The 15,267-nt window shown below is 43.8% G+C and overlaps 3 protein-coding genes and 1 long non-coding RNA gene across 5 annotated transcripts; 1 reads left to right on the top strand and 3 right to left on the bottom strand.

Annotated features, from left to right (window-relative positions):
• The first annotated feature begins 158 nt into the window (after positions 1-158).
• LOC144089440 (uncharacterized) lies at positions 159-14,862 on the top strand. Of its 2 annotated transcripts, XR_013305075.1 has the most exons (16): positions 159-224; positions 316-361; positions 456-629; positions 2,489-2,683; positions 4,431-4,555; positions 4,923-5,006; positions 5,084-5,190; positions 7,000-7,300; positions 7,726-8,237; positions 8,311-8,429; positions 11,365-11,570; positions 12,302-12,373; positions 13,318-13,463; positions 13,553-13,672; positions 13,823-13,883; positions 14,068-14,862. It is a non-coding gene; the product is annotated as an uncharacterized LOC144089440 (long non-coding RNA). The 2 variants fall into 2 exon arrangements; XR_013305074.1 differs by having other exon boundaries at positions 11,365-11,575; positions 12,204-12,373; positions 13,823-14,862.
• Positions 213-9,993, bottom strand: ezra (ezrin a). The gene is made up of 12 exons (XM_077620260.1): positions 9,861-9,993; positions 8,333-8,416; positions 8,058-8,153; positions 7,015-7,289; positions 6,855-6,938; positions 5,066-5,212; positions 4,382-4,478; positions 4,018-4,312; positions 2,498-2,658; positions 2,214-2,306; positions 1,138-1,446; positions 213-614 (listed from the first exon to the last, which is right to left on the bottom strand). The coding sequence occupies exons 1-12, from the start codon at positions 9,870-9,872 to the stop codon at positions 450-452; spliced, it is 1,818 nt and encodes a 605-aa protein (XP_077476386.1). The 5' UTR covers positions 9,873-9,993; the 3' UTR covers positions 213-449.
• On the bottom strand, positions 11,184-12,491 carry nenf (neudesin neurotrophic factor). Its single transcript, XM_077620264.1, has 4 exons — positions 12,324-12,491; positions 12,195-12,255; positions 11,493-11,596; positions 11,184-11,417 (listed from the first exon to the last, which is right to left on the bottom strand). The coding sequence occupies exons 1-4, from the start codon at positions 12,462-12,464 to the stop codon at positions 11,241-11,243; spliced, it is 483 nt and encodes a 160-aa protein (XP_077476390.1). The 5' UTR covers positions 12,465-12,491; the 3' UTR covers positions 11,184-11,240.
• ndufaf1 (NADH:ubiquinone oxidoreductase complex assembly factor 1) lies at positions 12,920-14,957 on the bottom strand. Its single transcript, XM_077620262.1, has 5 exons — positions 14,700-14,957; positions 13,764-14,267; positions 13,477-13,662; positions 13,309-13,383; positions 12,920-13,249 (listed from the first exon to the last, which is right to left on the bottom strand). Exons 2-5 carry the CDS (start codon positions 14,256-14,258, stop codon positions 13,115-13,117), a joined length of 891 nt encoding a protein of 296 aa, XP_077476388.1. The 5' UTR covers positions 14,259-14,267; positions 14,700-14,957; the 3' UTR covers positions 12,920-13,114.
• Positions 14,958-15,267: the final 310 nt, after the last annotated feature.

Here is a 15,267-nt window from a genome sequence, read left to right as displayed (position 1 = left end):
TATTAGCGGCGGAAAGAAGTACTACTCCGAAAGACGCGAAAGACAAAATTGGACTTGCGAACATTTTTGGACTTAAACGCAATTTGCAGACATGTTCGTATGTACCGTTGTTCGTAAGTTGAATGTTCGTAAGTAGGGGAGCGTCTGTATATCGAGAAGGGAAAAAAGTCACTCGAAAAAACGAACATACTACGTCTGAATAAGTAGTCAAGTTTGATTTGAACGTAAGAAGATTCTTTATTTAACCAGCACAATTGCCTCCGTCATTTTTAACTTCAATTTCTGCCTTTTTCCAAAACGACTTGGGGAAGGAAGGATGCCATTGGCCAAAGGTCATCGCAAAAATAAAATAAAATAAAAGGTAAGATGGAACGGCCGCACCAAGACACGGTACGGCCGCGAGTGGTCGCTGGATGTTTTTGAGCCAGTGCTTAGATTTTTTTTTTCCGTTACAGGGCCTCGAACTCGTCGATCCGCTGCTTGGTGTTGCCCATGCGGATCTGCCGCAGCGTCTTGTACTTGTCTCGCCCCACGCGGACGTTCTCGGCGTGCAGAAGGTCGCTGGCCGTCTTCTTGCTTTGGTCGCGGGATTCCTCCAGCTCCGAGCTCAGCGCCTGCGGAGGTCAAAGGTCAGTGGCGACACAATTTGGGTTTTCGAGCCTCCTGGCCCAAAAATTGGACACGCCTACAAACCGAATTAAGACCGTGACCTTAATCGGAATCTAACTTTTGACAAAACAAAATTCTGCTTTGAGTCGCCAACCGATTTGGACGTCTATCGCCGTCAATGATCACTAAATTTTTACAATTGAAATTAATTAGACATCTGTCACAGCCAATGACAGTGAAGAACAAAATGGCGGTTGAGTCAATCGGGATTTACGGCTTTTTTGGCTAAAATTGGTTAGCGGCGCAGTGGTAAAGTGGTTCGTGTGTCGGGCTCGCAGTTCGGAGGTCGAGTGTTCGAATCCCAGGTGGGTCCTCACCGTGTGGATTTTGCGTCATCTCCCCAAGGGTTTTTTTTTATATCTGGGTACTCCGGTTTTCTCCCTCGTCCCCCAAAAAGATGCATGCTAGGCTAATTGGATGCTAAGTTGTTGGTTCCTAGCTACGATGGGTTGTTTGGCGAGGGCTGACCTTGAGCTTGGCGCGCAGGCGTTCGTCCTTCTGGGCCTCGGTGAGCCGGTCCTCCTCCAGCCGGTGGTCGTTGATGCCCTGCGAGTGCAGCTCGGCGCTGTCGGTGCTGTTCTCCTCGCTGTGCTCGTGCTCGTGGTCGTGGTCGCTCTCGCTGTCCGAGGAGGACGACGACGAAGCGGCCGGCGGGGCGGCCGGCGGGGCGGCCGGAACGGCGAGCAGCGGGGCGGCCGGAACGGCGAGCAGCGGGGCGCTCGTGGCCGAGCGCAGCTCCTCCTGCGTCCTCACCAGGTTCTCCTCCACCTCCTTGGCCTGGGGGCGAGAGCGTGTGGTCGGACGGCGCTTTGAGGAAATGAGACACTTAATCTGGGTGCAAAATTTGCCCAATTCCAGATCAAATGGAAAGCCCAAAGTGATACCGTAGCCCAGGTGTCAAAGTGGCGGCCCGGGGGCCAAATCTGGCCCGTCGCATCATTTTGTGTGGCCCGGGAAAGTAAATGATGAGTGCCGACTTTCTGTTTTAGGATCAAATTCAAATGAAGAGTATAGATGTATATAAAATTCCCGGATTTTCCCCCTTTTAAATCAATAATTGTCTTTTTTTAATCCATTTTTTTCTGTGTTTTTAGTTCAAAAATCATTTTGTAAAATCTAAAAATATATATAAAAAAAAGCTAAAATAAACATTGTTTTAGATCTATAAAAAACTGATTGTCTTTTTTTAATCATTTTTTTTCCGTGTTTTTAGTTCAAAAATCATTTTGTAAAATCTAAAAATATATTTAAAAAAAACTAAAATAAACATTGTTTTAGATCTATAAAAAACGGAATATTCAGGGCTTTTAACCCAGTTCTTTTAATCCATTTATAAAAAATAAAAAAATCTAAATATTATATCTAAAATGGCCCGGCACACGTGAAATCAAGTCGAGTCTGATACCCTTGCCGTAGCACTTTACGTGATTTCTTTGGGAAAGGACGAGTTGACGAATGAAAACCGTTCAGTGATTAGTCGATCGACCCTGTTATTCGGGGATAAATGCTATTTATTAGCGATGTTTGTTAGCCCGGCGCATCACCTTGCAGTGCCACGTGTCGGCCTCTTCTTCCTTCATTCTTTTGGCCTCCTCCAGCAGCAGGATCTTGGCGCTATACTCCGCCAGCTCCGTCGCCTTGACAAAAGAGACGGCGGGGGACGGGACAAGTCATGCAACGCAAAACAACCCGTGCCCTGACATCGGGTTCATTTTAGGAGAAAGACGATGGTCAAAGCAGGAGCTACGTTAGCCTATGTGCGGCTACGCACCTTCAACGAATGATCTTAACATTTTTTTTGCCGGACTTTTTTTTCCAGGACTCTTACCAACTGCTCCTGGCTCTTGAGTTGGTCCTCAGCCTGCCGGACCAGCTCCTCCTTGGCGATGATGGCCTCCATCCTCTCGGCCTCCAGCCGGGCCGCCTCGCACTCTACTTTTCTGCGTTCCTCCTCCAGCCGCACGGCACGCTCCAGCTGTTCTCGGAGCTCTGCAAAGAAAAACAAATGAAACTAGTAAGAATTCTTTTTAAACTACTAAAAACACTATATACACTGTTTCTTCAATTCCTTAATTTTGTTTAATTGAAAAAAACCCTACTAAAAACAATATATACCGCTTCTCCAATTCCTTAATTTTTTTTATAGATTCGCGGGGTGCTGGAGCCTATCCCAGCTAACTTTGGACAGAAAGCGGGGTGTTTCCGTAACTTGTTGCCAGCCAATTGCAGTTAATATTAAACAAATAATACATTCAACCCAAAGAGAATATTGACTTTTACCCCCTTTTCATTCATTAAAAAACTTAATTTCTTCATTAATATACAAATATTTCAACATTATATGATGACGCAAAACTTTCTTTCAAATGATATTTTTGGCAAACTAGCATAAAACAACAAAACTAACATTTACGTACACAGCTAATCATCGCTAATTAGCAGCAACCCCTAAAAAGTAAACAGACTTGTAAAAAAAGCCAAAGCTAACCTAGCCAAAGGAAAATGATGGTCTTTTAGCTTTTTAGCTAGCAATGCAAGACATCTATTCACGCCCACGTTCAACGGGGGTGCCGCATCGCGCAACTTTTGCCTCACCCTTACTAAAAAAATAAGCCAAAGCTAACCTAGCCAAAGGCAAAAATGGGCTGTCAAGTAAAAAAAATGGTATTTTAGCTTTTTAGCTAGCAACGCAGGACGTCTATCTGCGCCCACGTCCGACGGGGGTGCCGCATCACACGACTTTTGCCTCACCCGTACGAAAAAATAAGCCAACGCTAACCTAGCCAAAGGAAAAATGGGCTGTCAAGTCAAAAAAATGGTCATTTAGCTTTTTAGCTAGCAATGCAGGACCTATCTGCGCCAACGTCCGACGGGGGTGCCGCATCACGCGACTTTTGCCTCACCCGTACGAAAAAATAAGCCAAAGCTAACTTAGCCAAAGGCAAAAATGGGCCGTCAAGTTAAAAAAAAAATGAAGGTCTTTTAGCTTTTTAAGCTAGCAACGCAGGACGTCTATCTGCGCCCACGTCCGACAGGGGTGCCGCATCCCGCAACTTTTGCCTCACCCTTACGAAAAAATAAGCCAAAGCTAACCTATCCAAAGTCAAAAATGGGCTGTCAAGTAAAAAAAATGGTCTTTTAGCTTTTTAGCTAGCAACGCAGGACATCTAACGTTTACGTACACAGCTAATCATCGCTAATTAGCAGCAACCCCTAAAAAGTAAACAGACTTGTAAAAAAAGCCAAAGCTAACCTAGCCAAAGGGAAATGATGGTTTTTTTAGCTTTTTAAGCTAGCAACGCAGGACGTCTATGCACGTCTATCCACGTGGCGCAACTTTTGCCTCACCCAGCTCGGCTCTCTTGGTGGTCTCCTCGTACTCGCGGAGCTTGGTCATGAGCTGAAGCTTCTCCCGCTCCATCTGGGCCTTCTCGCGCTCGATGGCCTCGCGGCGCTTCTTCTCGCCCTCCAGCTGGTCGCGGTCCTTCTTCTTCTGGAGGCGCTCCTCCTTGGCCTGGGCCCTCATCTGCTGCACCTCGATGGTGTCGGGCTTGCGCCGCCGCATGTACAGCTCGTGGTTGCCCATGCACAGCTGCAGGACGCGCTTGTTGACGCGCAGACGCGGCGCGTAGAAGACAAAGTCCTGGAGAAAGGGGCGTGGCTTTAATAGCGGGCGCGACCCGTCCGCCCGTCTCCGCCGCTTAGGACTTACCGGGGCCTTCTTGTCGATGGGCTTGATGATGAACTTTTTGTCGTTGAAGGAAATATTCCGGATTTCGCTCCAGGGGAAGCCGATCTTGGGAGTCATCCTGAGCCAACGAAAAACAGGTTTAGCCGTCAGAGCGGATCAGAGTGGCTCGCGAGCCATATCTGGCTCTTCGAACGGGTGCGTATGACTCTGCGCTAACTGTCGTCATATTTTTCTTTTCATTAGACTCCCTTGCTACTCATTGATAGGCAACAGAGGGACATTCATTCATTTTTCTGAGCTCACGGGGGTGCCGGAGCCTATCCCCGCCGACTTTAGGCACCAGGCAGGGGAAACCCTGAATCGGTGGCCTGCCAATTGCAGGGTACAAGGGCAATTTAGCATCCAATTAGCCTAGCATGCATGTTTTGGGGGATGTAGGAGGAAACCGGAGTAACCGGAGAAAACCCATGCAAGCCCAGGGAGAACATGCAAAAATCTCAAAGTTTTGATGCAGTTCCAGTCCGTCGCGACCAATCAATCAGTCCACTGTCCTTTTTTGCAGACTACTATGGTGCGCACCCACGGGGCGAGTTCAACAACCTCGCTGAAAAGAATCGGGTCAGCAGAACAAGGTCAACATCCGGAGGTACGATGACACACCGAGAGAGAGCGTGTGAAAATATCGCACACACAAATAAACCCTACTTGTCTTCCTTTCCATAGATGTTGAGGCCCAGCGCGTCGACGCCCAACCACAAGTCGGTGGCCTTCTTATTCTTGATCTCAAAGTAGTTGACCCCGTACATCTCCAGATCCTGGGCAATCTTCAGGTACTCGATGATGGCCTCGGCCCTGTTCGTCATAACAAAAAAAAAGGTTTTTATTCCAGATATAAAGACATTTTCTCATTGTTTTGCATGCAAAATCAAATCAAATCAAAATCAAAAGCCTTTATTGTCATCATACACAGCTGCGTATAACTAAATTGGTGGTGCTACTCCACAAAGTGCGTTTTCCCAAGGAAAAAAAATAAAATAAAATAAATAGTAATATAAAAGTATAAAAAAAATAGAGCCGGGCTATAATTTTGACAATATTAGTCAGGTGTTTTGAGGAATAAAATCCCTACGGGTTTGATCCATTTGGCCAATTAAGAGAGCGGTTGCTTAAAAAACACACAACTGGTCGTTTGGACTACCCCAGCAAAATCAACTACGCACGTCTGTTACTGATTTTTTTTTTGATCATATGAACGATTAAATTGTTTAGGCCCAGAGAGTGTCCGCTTAAAAATACACAGTTGGTCTTTTCGGCTAGCATGGCTAAATTTATTATGTGTTGTTGTTTTGGCAATTTAAGCGTGCAGTGGTTTTGAATTCACGAGAGAGGGTCGTTGTGACTACGTCGGGGGTGGGCAAAGCGTTCCTCGAGCGCCGCTGTGGGTGCGGATTTTTCTTCTAACCGATCCAGCAGACAGTTTGAGAGCAACGGGGGATGGGCTGAAACGCGAAGCACCTGAGTGCAATCCACTAATTGCACTGGTTTCATACCAGTTTGGTGAAAATGTGTCCGCATTATGGCTTGGAAGGAAAAGCCTCACTCACAGTGGAATAGTTTAGACACGTGAATGAGTACAATAATCCCTCCATTATCGCCAATTTAATACTTTGCATTTTTCCCCGCTAATAATTATTAAAATTATTATTTATTTATTTTTAACTTCATAAAAATGTGAAAATCCTTGCTGAAACTGGTAACCAGAAGCCACTCTTGCGACTATGACTCAGCACAGAAGGGAGGAAAAAAAGTTTTAAAAAAAGTTCAGACTCGGGTTGGTTGGCGGGCTACTTTAACGTTGATTTCACGTGGGCCGGACCATTTTAGATATAGTATTTAGATTTTTTTTGATAAATGGATTAAAAGAACTGGATTAAAAGCCCTGAATATTCAGTTTTTTACAGATCTAAAACAATGTTTATTTTAGCTTTTTTATATATATATATATTTTAGATTTTACAAAATGATTTTTGAACTAAAAACACAGGAAAAAATGGATAAAAAAATGACAATTATTGATTTAAAAAGGGGAAAATCAGGAAATTTAAATATACATCTATACTCTTCATTTGAATTTGATCCTAAAACAGAAAGTCGACACTCATCATTGACTTTCCCGGGCCGCACAAAATGATACGGTGGACCAGATTTGGCCCCCGGGCCGCTACTTGCATACATACACGGCTATTTCCAACTACTCCGGATTGTTTTGATCACGTGACCGGGGTGTTTTGGGAATTTTTGAAACAGTTGCGTGACGTTTTCAACGACGTAATGGACTTTTTTTTCAGACGAATCCGCATTGTTTTGACTTCACGTTTTTTTTGTGTGTGTGTGTTTTTTACCGCACAAAAGACGTTGTCTTTGACTACAAATTTGACAAATAATCTCTGGACATAGAAAAGTAGGTCCATTTGTAAATTTTGAGCAAACATACTTGAGCATGCCTCCGTGCTCTTCATGCCAGACCTGGATTTTGTCCTCCCATTGCTCTTTGGACAAGTTGTGTTGCTCCAGGACTCTGAGGAAACCGGAAGGTTAGCGTCGGTGGTCATTTTTGGCGGTGTGTTTTTTTTTTTTAGTTGGCGTGGACTGACCTCCGCGACATGATGCGGTCCGACGACATGTAGCCGGGCCGGTGGATGGACTTGTTGTACTGTCCGTACTTGGCCTGGATGGCGTAGGAGGCCAAGAGCACGGCCGTCTCGGGGGGGCAGTAGATCTCCTCGCTCAGGACGTCCTCCTTCACTTGCAGGTAGAAGAGACGACGCGTCACGTCTTGGATGAGCTCCTCCCCCACGTCCTCCGGGTAGTACTTGGCGCGCAGTTTGAATTGAAGCGGCGTCTCCTTGCGGATGTCCTGGGACATCACCTGAGGGACAGGTAAAAAAATAAGTAATTGTCACCGTCTTTTGTTGTTATTTGACGCCTAGTTTTTGCATACCTGTCAACCTCTGCCGATAACTGCCCTTATAAATGATTGATTCCCCTTACAAACCCCCCAAAAACCTTACAAACACCGTACGACTCGTACGAGTCGTACGGTGTTTGTAAGGTTTTTGGGGGGTTTGTAAGGGGAATCATAATCATTTATAAGGGCAGTTATCGGCAGAGGTTGACAGGTATGTTTTTGGGTAAAAAATAAATGGCATGAATGTGTACCGCCAATCAAACTGAGTTGGACACCCGTAAACTAAACCAATGAAAAATACTGTCTGGCCAAGAGACAATTTGAATTAAAACTGTTTAGGGTTTTTTGCCCTTTTTTCTGTTGTTTGTTTTTTCATTCATTTTCTGAACCGCTTTAGCTTCACTCAGGTCGCAGGGGGTGCCGGAGCCGATCCCAGCTAACTCGGGGCAAGAGGTGGCGGTCACCCGGATATGTCGGCCGGCCAATCGCAGAGCACGAGGAGACAAACGACCAATCACACACAAGGTCAGTGACAATTTAGCATCCGCTTAGCCTAGCATGTATGTTTTTCCAACGCGGGAGGGAACCGGAGTACCCGGAGAAAGCCCACGGAGGCCCAAGCAAATTCCACACAAGGTCGACCAACCTGGATTTGAACCCGGGACCCCAGAACTGCGAGGCCAACGTGCTAACCGCCACCCAGAATATATTTATGTAAAGCAAAAGAACCTTCTTCTCCATGTTGAGCCATGTGACGAAACCTTTCCCGTCAACAAACTGGAGGCCAAAATACCAAACCTCGCGGAGCCCGATGGTCCTGGCGACCTGAAAAAAAAAAACACGACAAAAAAGGGAATCCATTGGAGAGAATGAAAAAATGCCAGAAAAAAATCATTCAACCTGGCTAAGGTACATTGCAACAGAAATCACGTCCATTTCGTCAACATCGGCAGCGCTTTAACGCTCTGATTTTTCACGGCAGCCCACCCCCGACCCGACCCGACCTGGTCGAAGAGCTGCTTCCCGGTTGTGTTCGGGTGGAAGGAAAACTCCAGCTCGGCATCCACGGTGATGACGCGAACGTTGACCTGCGGAAGAAAGGTTGGTGAATCATGTGACGTGGCCACACATACCATATTTTATCGCATATACGCCGTATTTGATGCTAAAAAAAATGATGACTGAATCGAGGGTACGGCTTATATGCGCATAAATCCAACTTGACATGCACGAAACGCCATAACGCAAGACAATGCGGCCGATACGGTCATTTATGTCAAAATAGAGAAAAGATAAAACGCTTAACAAAATGTATTTTGACGTCTATGAATGAAATTCAAGGAATTAAATAAACCGTATCTTGCATAAAACGTGAAAAAAACTCTTGTACCTGCCATTGCTTGCTTAGGGCGCCGCTATTTTACCGTTACGGACACACTTCCTGGTTGTACCGCTCACATGACTTCCTTTTTTAATTTGTCTACGTGCAGGCCACACCCTTTCGGAAGCAATGAACTGATATAATATCTCAGAAATGCCACGTGCGATGATTTTTCTTAAGGTTTTTTATCTTCAAAGTAACACATTTGTACTCCCTATTAAAACCATGAACATGGAGGTGAAAATAGTGAATCAGGAGGCGGCTTATACGCGAGATATTGTCAAATTCAACCATTTTAAGGCAATTTTAAGGGAGCGGCTTATATGCTAATATGCGAGGAAATACGGTCATCTTTTTTTAAAGGCACCTGACTTCCGTCTTCCCATCCGACCATTTTGACCTTAGCAAAAATATCGACTATTCCGAAGCCAAAAGATGAGAAATTATGTCAATAATTGCCTTTTAAGGCCGATGTGGTTTGCTCATAAACCATAATTGCTCTCTATCTCGCTTAGACTTTGGACCACCGTCGCTAAGCGAAAATAGCACAATGGTCGCTAAGGACACCTGGCGGCATTTGTGTGGGTTTCCTCTTTTGAAACGTCAAAAAAAAATGGCTTGGCCACAAATCAAAATTTTGCTGGCCTTAAAAAAAAGCGTTGCAAATAACAAACGGCGAGCGGGTGGATCGCGTGACCCCTCCGCCGAGACCCCCCCATTGGCTTACGCAATCGTTTTATGAACCGGCGCTGAAGCAACAACGCCCCGGTCCGCCATAAAGATAAACGCGATGGAAGTCGGGTAAGAAAAAAAAAGTGGAAGCCGTCATCGATTCGGCTTCACCATGAAAAAAGTCAAGACTTTCAAGTTAATCATTTGCGAAAAAAAAAAGTCCTGCCTTACAATCCATCTCAAAGTCAGATCTTGAAAAATACCAGCCCGCTGACTCATAACTCAACATCACGTTCTCGGCTTTTCTCGGGGTCGAGCGCGTACGTGGTGGCAAATCACACCGTTTCTAATTCGCAAACTCGGCGTGCAAGTTCTACTTGTGGTTAATGAGTACAAAAAAAAGCGAATAGGAAAGGAAGGGCAAACAGAAGAGCAAAGAGAGCATAAAAATGGCGGAATAAAGGTTCCCCGTAACTTACCGTTTTGGGCATTTTGGCGCTCGTGGTCGCGGAGGGTAAAGGGAAGTCAGGTGTTCGCCAGCAGGACTGAGGAAGCGGCAGAGCGTCAGCTTGCTAATGAAGGCGGCGGGGCTGTGGCGGGAGGGCCGGCCTGTAGAGGGCAGGGCGTGTAGCCTTTGAACCGCCGCCGCCGTGACGTCGCGCCGTTGGCTCGGTTGCCATGGCGCAAACTGGGCCACGCGTGAACTTCGATCGGAGTTCCGCCGTGGATGATGACGAATGCTTCCCCCGGGGGAATCAAACGGAACTTTAATAGGTGACACTTTGACGTGAAAGTTTCGGAGGTGGGAGTTTATTCCAAAATTATCAAGGACATAGCCACATAAAAAAACACAACTACTGTATTTTGTATTAGATAACTTTATTTATTCATCCCGTATTGGGGAAATTTCATTGTGACAGTAGCAAGAAAAGGCATAGTTATAAGTTACAGTACAGTCAAAGGCCGCAGAACAACAAAGCAAAGGCAAAAGCAAAAAGCACAAAATACAAAGCAAATCAAAGTCAATGGGATCATTATGAATCACCAAATCAAATCATTAAGACAGAATATATATATATATATATATAAGACGGAAGTCAGGAGGTGCCTTTAAAAAAAGATGACCGTATTTTCTCGCATATTAGCCGCCTCCTCATATTTGCCGCACCCTTAAAATGGTTGAATTTGACAATTTCTCGCATATAAGCTGCCCCCTGATTGACCATTTTCACCTCCATTTTCATGGTTTTAATAGGGAGTACAAATGTGTTACTTTGAAGGAAAAATCATCGCGCGTGGCATTTCCGAGATATTATATCAGTTGATTGCTTCCGAAAGGGAGTGGCCTGCATGTAGACAAATTTAAAAAGGAAGTCATGTGAGCGGTACAATCAGGAAGTGTGTCCGTAGCGGTAAAATGGCGGCGCCCTAAGCAAGCAATGGCAGGCACGAGTGAGTTTTTTCACATTTTATGCAAGATACGGTTTATTTTTTTCCTTGAATTTCATTCATAGACGTCAAAATACATTTTTTAAAGCGTTTTATCTGTTTATCTTTTCTCTATTTTGAAATAAATGACCGTATTGTCTTGCGTTATGGCGTTTCGTGCTTGTCAAGTCTAATTTGTGCGCATATAAGCCATATAGCCTCGATTCAGTCACCATTTTTTAGCGACAAATACGGCTTATATGCAAGAAAATACGGTAATTAATCCTGCTACATGTGCCAAAAATACAGTATGGACATTTATCAAAAATAATACAAAAGTGGATTTTTGCGTGTACATTGGTTCATGTGTCCACATGTTCACGTTAACTGTCATCCAAATTGTTGGAGTAGATATAGAAAGATGGTGGAGGTCAAAACTCGTCTTTGATGTTGAAATGCGGCTGGTCCTCCGGCTTGAAGTCCTTGTTGGGACTCCCGTCCCGGTTGAGAATACGTGCGGCCGTGTAGCCCACGATGGGGTACTTGGCTTTGTAGGTGTCCTCGAAGACGGCGTCCAGGGACCGCAGCTGCTCCTCCGTCAAGCCCGACTGCCTCGGAAAAGAAGGGACGGCAAAAACAAGGCATTCAAAGTATGGCGAATACGAGCGAAAGCGTCAACTCACAATATCCGATGTCATGTCTTCAGCCAGGAGCGACATCTTGGCCACAGCTCGAGTCGAGTCTTTTCCCACCAGAGCATTGTAAGGTGCGTCTTTGCTGTAAAACTCTGAAACCAGAAATTTTAACTTTTTTTTTTTTTGCCTTTTTGACCAATAGCGCCACCAGAGGGCGCTCACGGCCATCCCTATAATGTTTTGGCCCAACCTATTCCTCAGTACTATACATCAATAGCATAAAGTTTTTTTTGTTCCTTAAACATCATGTATATTTATTAGATTTATTTCTTTACAATTTATCATTACAAAGGGGGTTTTAAAGTATTTTTCCCATTTGGGGGATTTATTTTAAACAAAAGAATACACAATAAATTTGTTTTTATTCAGTCGTATCCTCACCTGGCTAATGACTTTAGTTTTATTTTTCACATTTAAAACTAGGGGAAAAATACTGTAAATATTTAGATTTCTGAACTTTGAAAATGTTATATATACACGTAAATAGTAGGGTTTTTTTTTAACTTTCATGGGCCACAAAAAGATGTGGCGTGATGGGGGGGGGGGGTACGCCACTAGTTTGACGGCTAACATACGTGAAAAACGATTTACCCCTTAAATGTACATTAAAAGACAACAAATGTGCACATTATTCCATCTGAACGTTAAATAATTTATACATTAATTGTTTTTTAACTGTGCCGCACCTACCTTTTCCAGTGCTCACGTCGAAGACCACCCCTTTTATGGCCATATAGATGGGTTCGCACTCCTGCGACGGTGACACACATTTTGAGCCGTGATTTTCCTACTCCAAGCGGTCACTCACGTCCTACTTACGCGGTTGCCGTCATACCTCCGGAGCTCCTCTTCGGTGAATAACCTCACAGGTTTGGTGGCCGCTTTGTATTTTAACTTGTCCGCTAAAGAAACATTTAATAGCAGCACGAAAATGCCGACTGTTGCCGTGGTGATGCTCATGTTTGTTTATTTGGTCCGGAAGTGCCGGATCCGGAAAAACTCCTTGTCAGTTCCATATATGGTCATGGTGCGTTTGAGGTCGCAGGAAATTTGATCGATTATTGAGACTGAAGCGAAAACAGCAGTGTATACATGTAATCTGTCTGATACATGCATACATTTAACATGTAAATATGTTTACAAGAGGGATATTGAGCGTTACCTGTTTTTTAAAAGTAGACAAACTAGGGGGATGTTTTATCGTTATTGTTAGATGAGATATTCAATTTCAATATAGGTAAAATTATTTTTTAACAAGTAATATATATTGGATTAACTAATCTGACTCTAAATCAATGGCCCACATTTACAGGATTATTTTTGCAGTGTTGTTTTTTAATATAATAGAATTTTGTTGTTGTTTGCTGATAAAAAAAAAAGTTGTTTCTGAAAGGAAAACAATTGGACTCAATTGGGATGTGCACTGTACTATTTTTATTTTTTTTAAACTATCGGGACATGTCAAAGCGGCTGGCACAAAAAATACAGTGAGATTTTAGGGATTTTCCTCTCATGTCAAGATATTCCAAAAACATGAACAATTTTTCACTTTTCCATAAAAACAAGTGCAGTAAGACATCTACACTTTGAGCTCTTTGTTGTTGTCAAACTTAAGGATTTTTTTTATTGAGCTCGTACGCAAACTCCTCGGTGTGCGCGTAGTCTTTGCAGACGCCGATGTAGTCGATTTCCAGCTGAAAAGGACCGTCCGCTTTGTCCCCCAGGGTAAATCCGATAGTGTTGATCTGTAAATTGCAAAAATATCTGTGTATATATAATATATGTTTTCTAACTGCAATTATACCTTATCCAGCCAAAGGGGATGCTGATCATCCTGAATTCTTCCACGATGCGCGAGGAAAAACTTTGAAAAAGGAATCTGCCAGGAAAAAAATGGATCTCGTTAGTACGGTGAACACGTTTAGCCAAACGTGGATCGGGACGTCTATCGGCGTGAAGGTAGGGTCCGTACCTTGACGTCCTGCCAGTAGGGCCCGCCTCTCGTGTACAGGAAGTAATTGTAAACGTCATCTTTCTGGTGGGAGAAGTAGGTTTCCGACGCGAGGTTGATCATCCACGGCCGGCCGTCGCCACGGACGCGCAGGTGCAGCGTGTTGAAGCTGGTCCAGTCGAATTGCTTCCTCCGGTCAAATGACCTCTATTGGGAGGTAATAAATGGAATTATATATACACATATATTACTATTTCTGAGAATGTGTGTGTGTGCGTTAATACATTTGGAAAATGAAAGTTACTAACCAACGTCTGCTTGGAACGCATGCTGCAGTAACCGCTGTAACGCGTTTCTCCGTCCCTAGGGGGCGTCGATCTAAGCGTCCCATAGAGGAAACAAGTGTTGGTGTTCCTCCCGACCTTCAGGTAGGCCTCACTCTGGCCTCCTATCTCACGATCGGATGACACGATCCACCTCTCCAGGCTTTGGGGCCCCCGGAACTCCCACACCACCTGGTTCTGCTCCAGGATGTGTTCCCTGAGGGGCTTCCCTTGGGGGCCCACAAAGGTATCCAAAAACTCTTTTTTTACCAGCATCATTTGTTTCCAGATGCCGTCCAAGCCTTTGGAGAAGCTGAAGTTGATATTTCGCCAGGGAAGCTTGTCTTTTTGGGGCTTGCCGGGACGTCTGTATTCGCCCTGGGTCGCGTTCCGGCTCGGAAGGTGAGGCCGGAGCTGGAGGCATCCCAGCAACCTCGTGGAAGGGAGACGGCGGATTGTCCACATCGTAGTCGTGACCATGACAAGTGCCTGCAAAGCAGAAAAGGTGAGAGTACTATGAAAACTATTGAAATTGAAGTAAAAAATACATACACCTTTCAATATAATACAAGTACAACAATTTTTCAAAAATCAATTAGAGCAATTATGGAGTAAAATAGGCTATTCATGTTCATTTCTAATTTCCGCCTTTGATTTCTGAGCACTTTTTCTCAAGTTGTGTGCGCCTCACTTATTTTTTAAACCATTTAAGCAGTGCTTATGCAAGAATAATAAGTCAATTATTATTTGTTATATTTACAATTGATCCAATCTTCTTTTGTAACAGATTAATAAGGGCGTTGCACTTAACCAATACCGACAAACCCCCTGTGAAATGTAGACCCATTTAGTCGATTTGTATTGTTCTAATTAAAAAATTAGAGGAAGAAAAAGTGAGGTTGCCATTATTTTTGCACTTACCTTTCTGATGCTATCACATGACGCAAGCCGTGGGGGTCAGATTGTCCTTGAATTATTTTGAATCAATGACCTTGGAAAATGTGCGACACACTACACCAGAAAATGCGGGCTGTGATTAAATAAAACTTGAAATTAATGACTGAAACTTGGAAATTAAAGGAAATGATTGGAGACTTCGACCGAAGGTAATGTGGATGGAATCTGTGCACCAGTATTTGTTTCCGTAAGGATCCATTCACTCGTGGTAAAGGTTCCAGATAACAGTACGTATAATCCGTTTATTAGGGACGAAAATCAATTGAATAATAAACATAATTAAAACAAAACCCAATTCATTTTTAGGTGTAATTTGTCTCATTATTTTTTAGATTAAGTTAAAATGTAAATAAAATGTCTAAGGTTGATGTGTGCACCAACTAATTTTGTCCGTAAGGGTTTGTTAACTAGTGACAAAGGTTCCAGCACTTGCATTTTGTTTATAGTGTTTTCGTGACGTAATAAAATACAATAAAATTAATGTTTTGCACTTAAATATACATTTTAAATTTGCGGCAAGTTAGCATTCAAG

Source organism: Stigmatopora argus, chromosome 15, assembly GCF_051989625.1.
Source record: "Stigmatopora argus isolate UIUO_Sarg chromosome 15, RoL_Sarg_1.0, whole genome shotgun sequence".
Taxonomy (NCBI): Eukaryota; Metazoa; Chordata; class Actinopteri; order Syngnathiformes; family Syngnathidae; genus Stigmatopora; species Stigmatopora argus.
The sequence above is the reverse complement of the archived record's forward strand: the minus strand, read 5'-3'. Positions and strand labels throughout refer to the sequence as shown.

Excerpts from the sequence above, each read along its gene's own strand:
- ezra (XM_077620260.1), bottom strand. Across the intron at positions 4,313-4,381 it reads CCATCGACAAGAAGGCCCCG|GACTTTGTCTTCTACGCGCC; the intron begins GTAAGTCCTAAG and ends CCCTTTCTCCAG. Across the intron at positions 615-1,137 it reads GCCTGCGCGCCAAGCTCAAG|GCGCTGAGCTCGGAGCTGGA; the intron begins GTCAGCCCTCGC and ends TGACCTCCGCAG.
- nenf (XM_077620264.1), bottom strand. The coding sequence starts at position 12,464 with ATGAGCATCACCACGGCAACAGTCGGCATTTTCGTGCTGCTATTAAAT. Across the intron at positions 12,256-12,323 it reads GGAGGTATGACGGCAACCGC|GAGTGCGAACCCATCTATAT; the intron begins GTAAGTAGGACG and ends TCACCGTCGCAG. Across the intron at positions 11,418-11,492 it reads AAGACATGACATCGGATATT|TCGGGCTTGACGGAGGAGCA; the intron begins GTGAGTTGACGC and ends TTTCCGAGGCAG.
- ndufaf1 (XM_077620262.1), bottom strand. The coding sequence starts at position 14,258 with ATGGTCACGACTACGATGTGGACAATCCGCCGTCTCCCTTCCACGAGG. Across the intron at positions 13,384-13,476 it reads CCTACTGGCAGGACGTCAAG|ATTCCTTTTTCAAAGTTTTT; the intron begins GTACGGACCCTA and ends TTTTCCTGGCAG. Across the intron at positions 13,250-13,308 it reads ATCCCCTTTGGCTGGATAAG|ATCAACACTATCGGATTTAC; the intron begins GTATAATTGCAG and ends TGCAATTTACAG.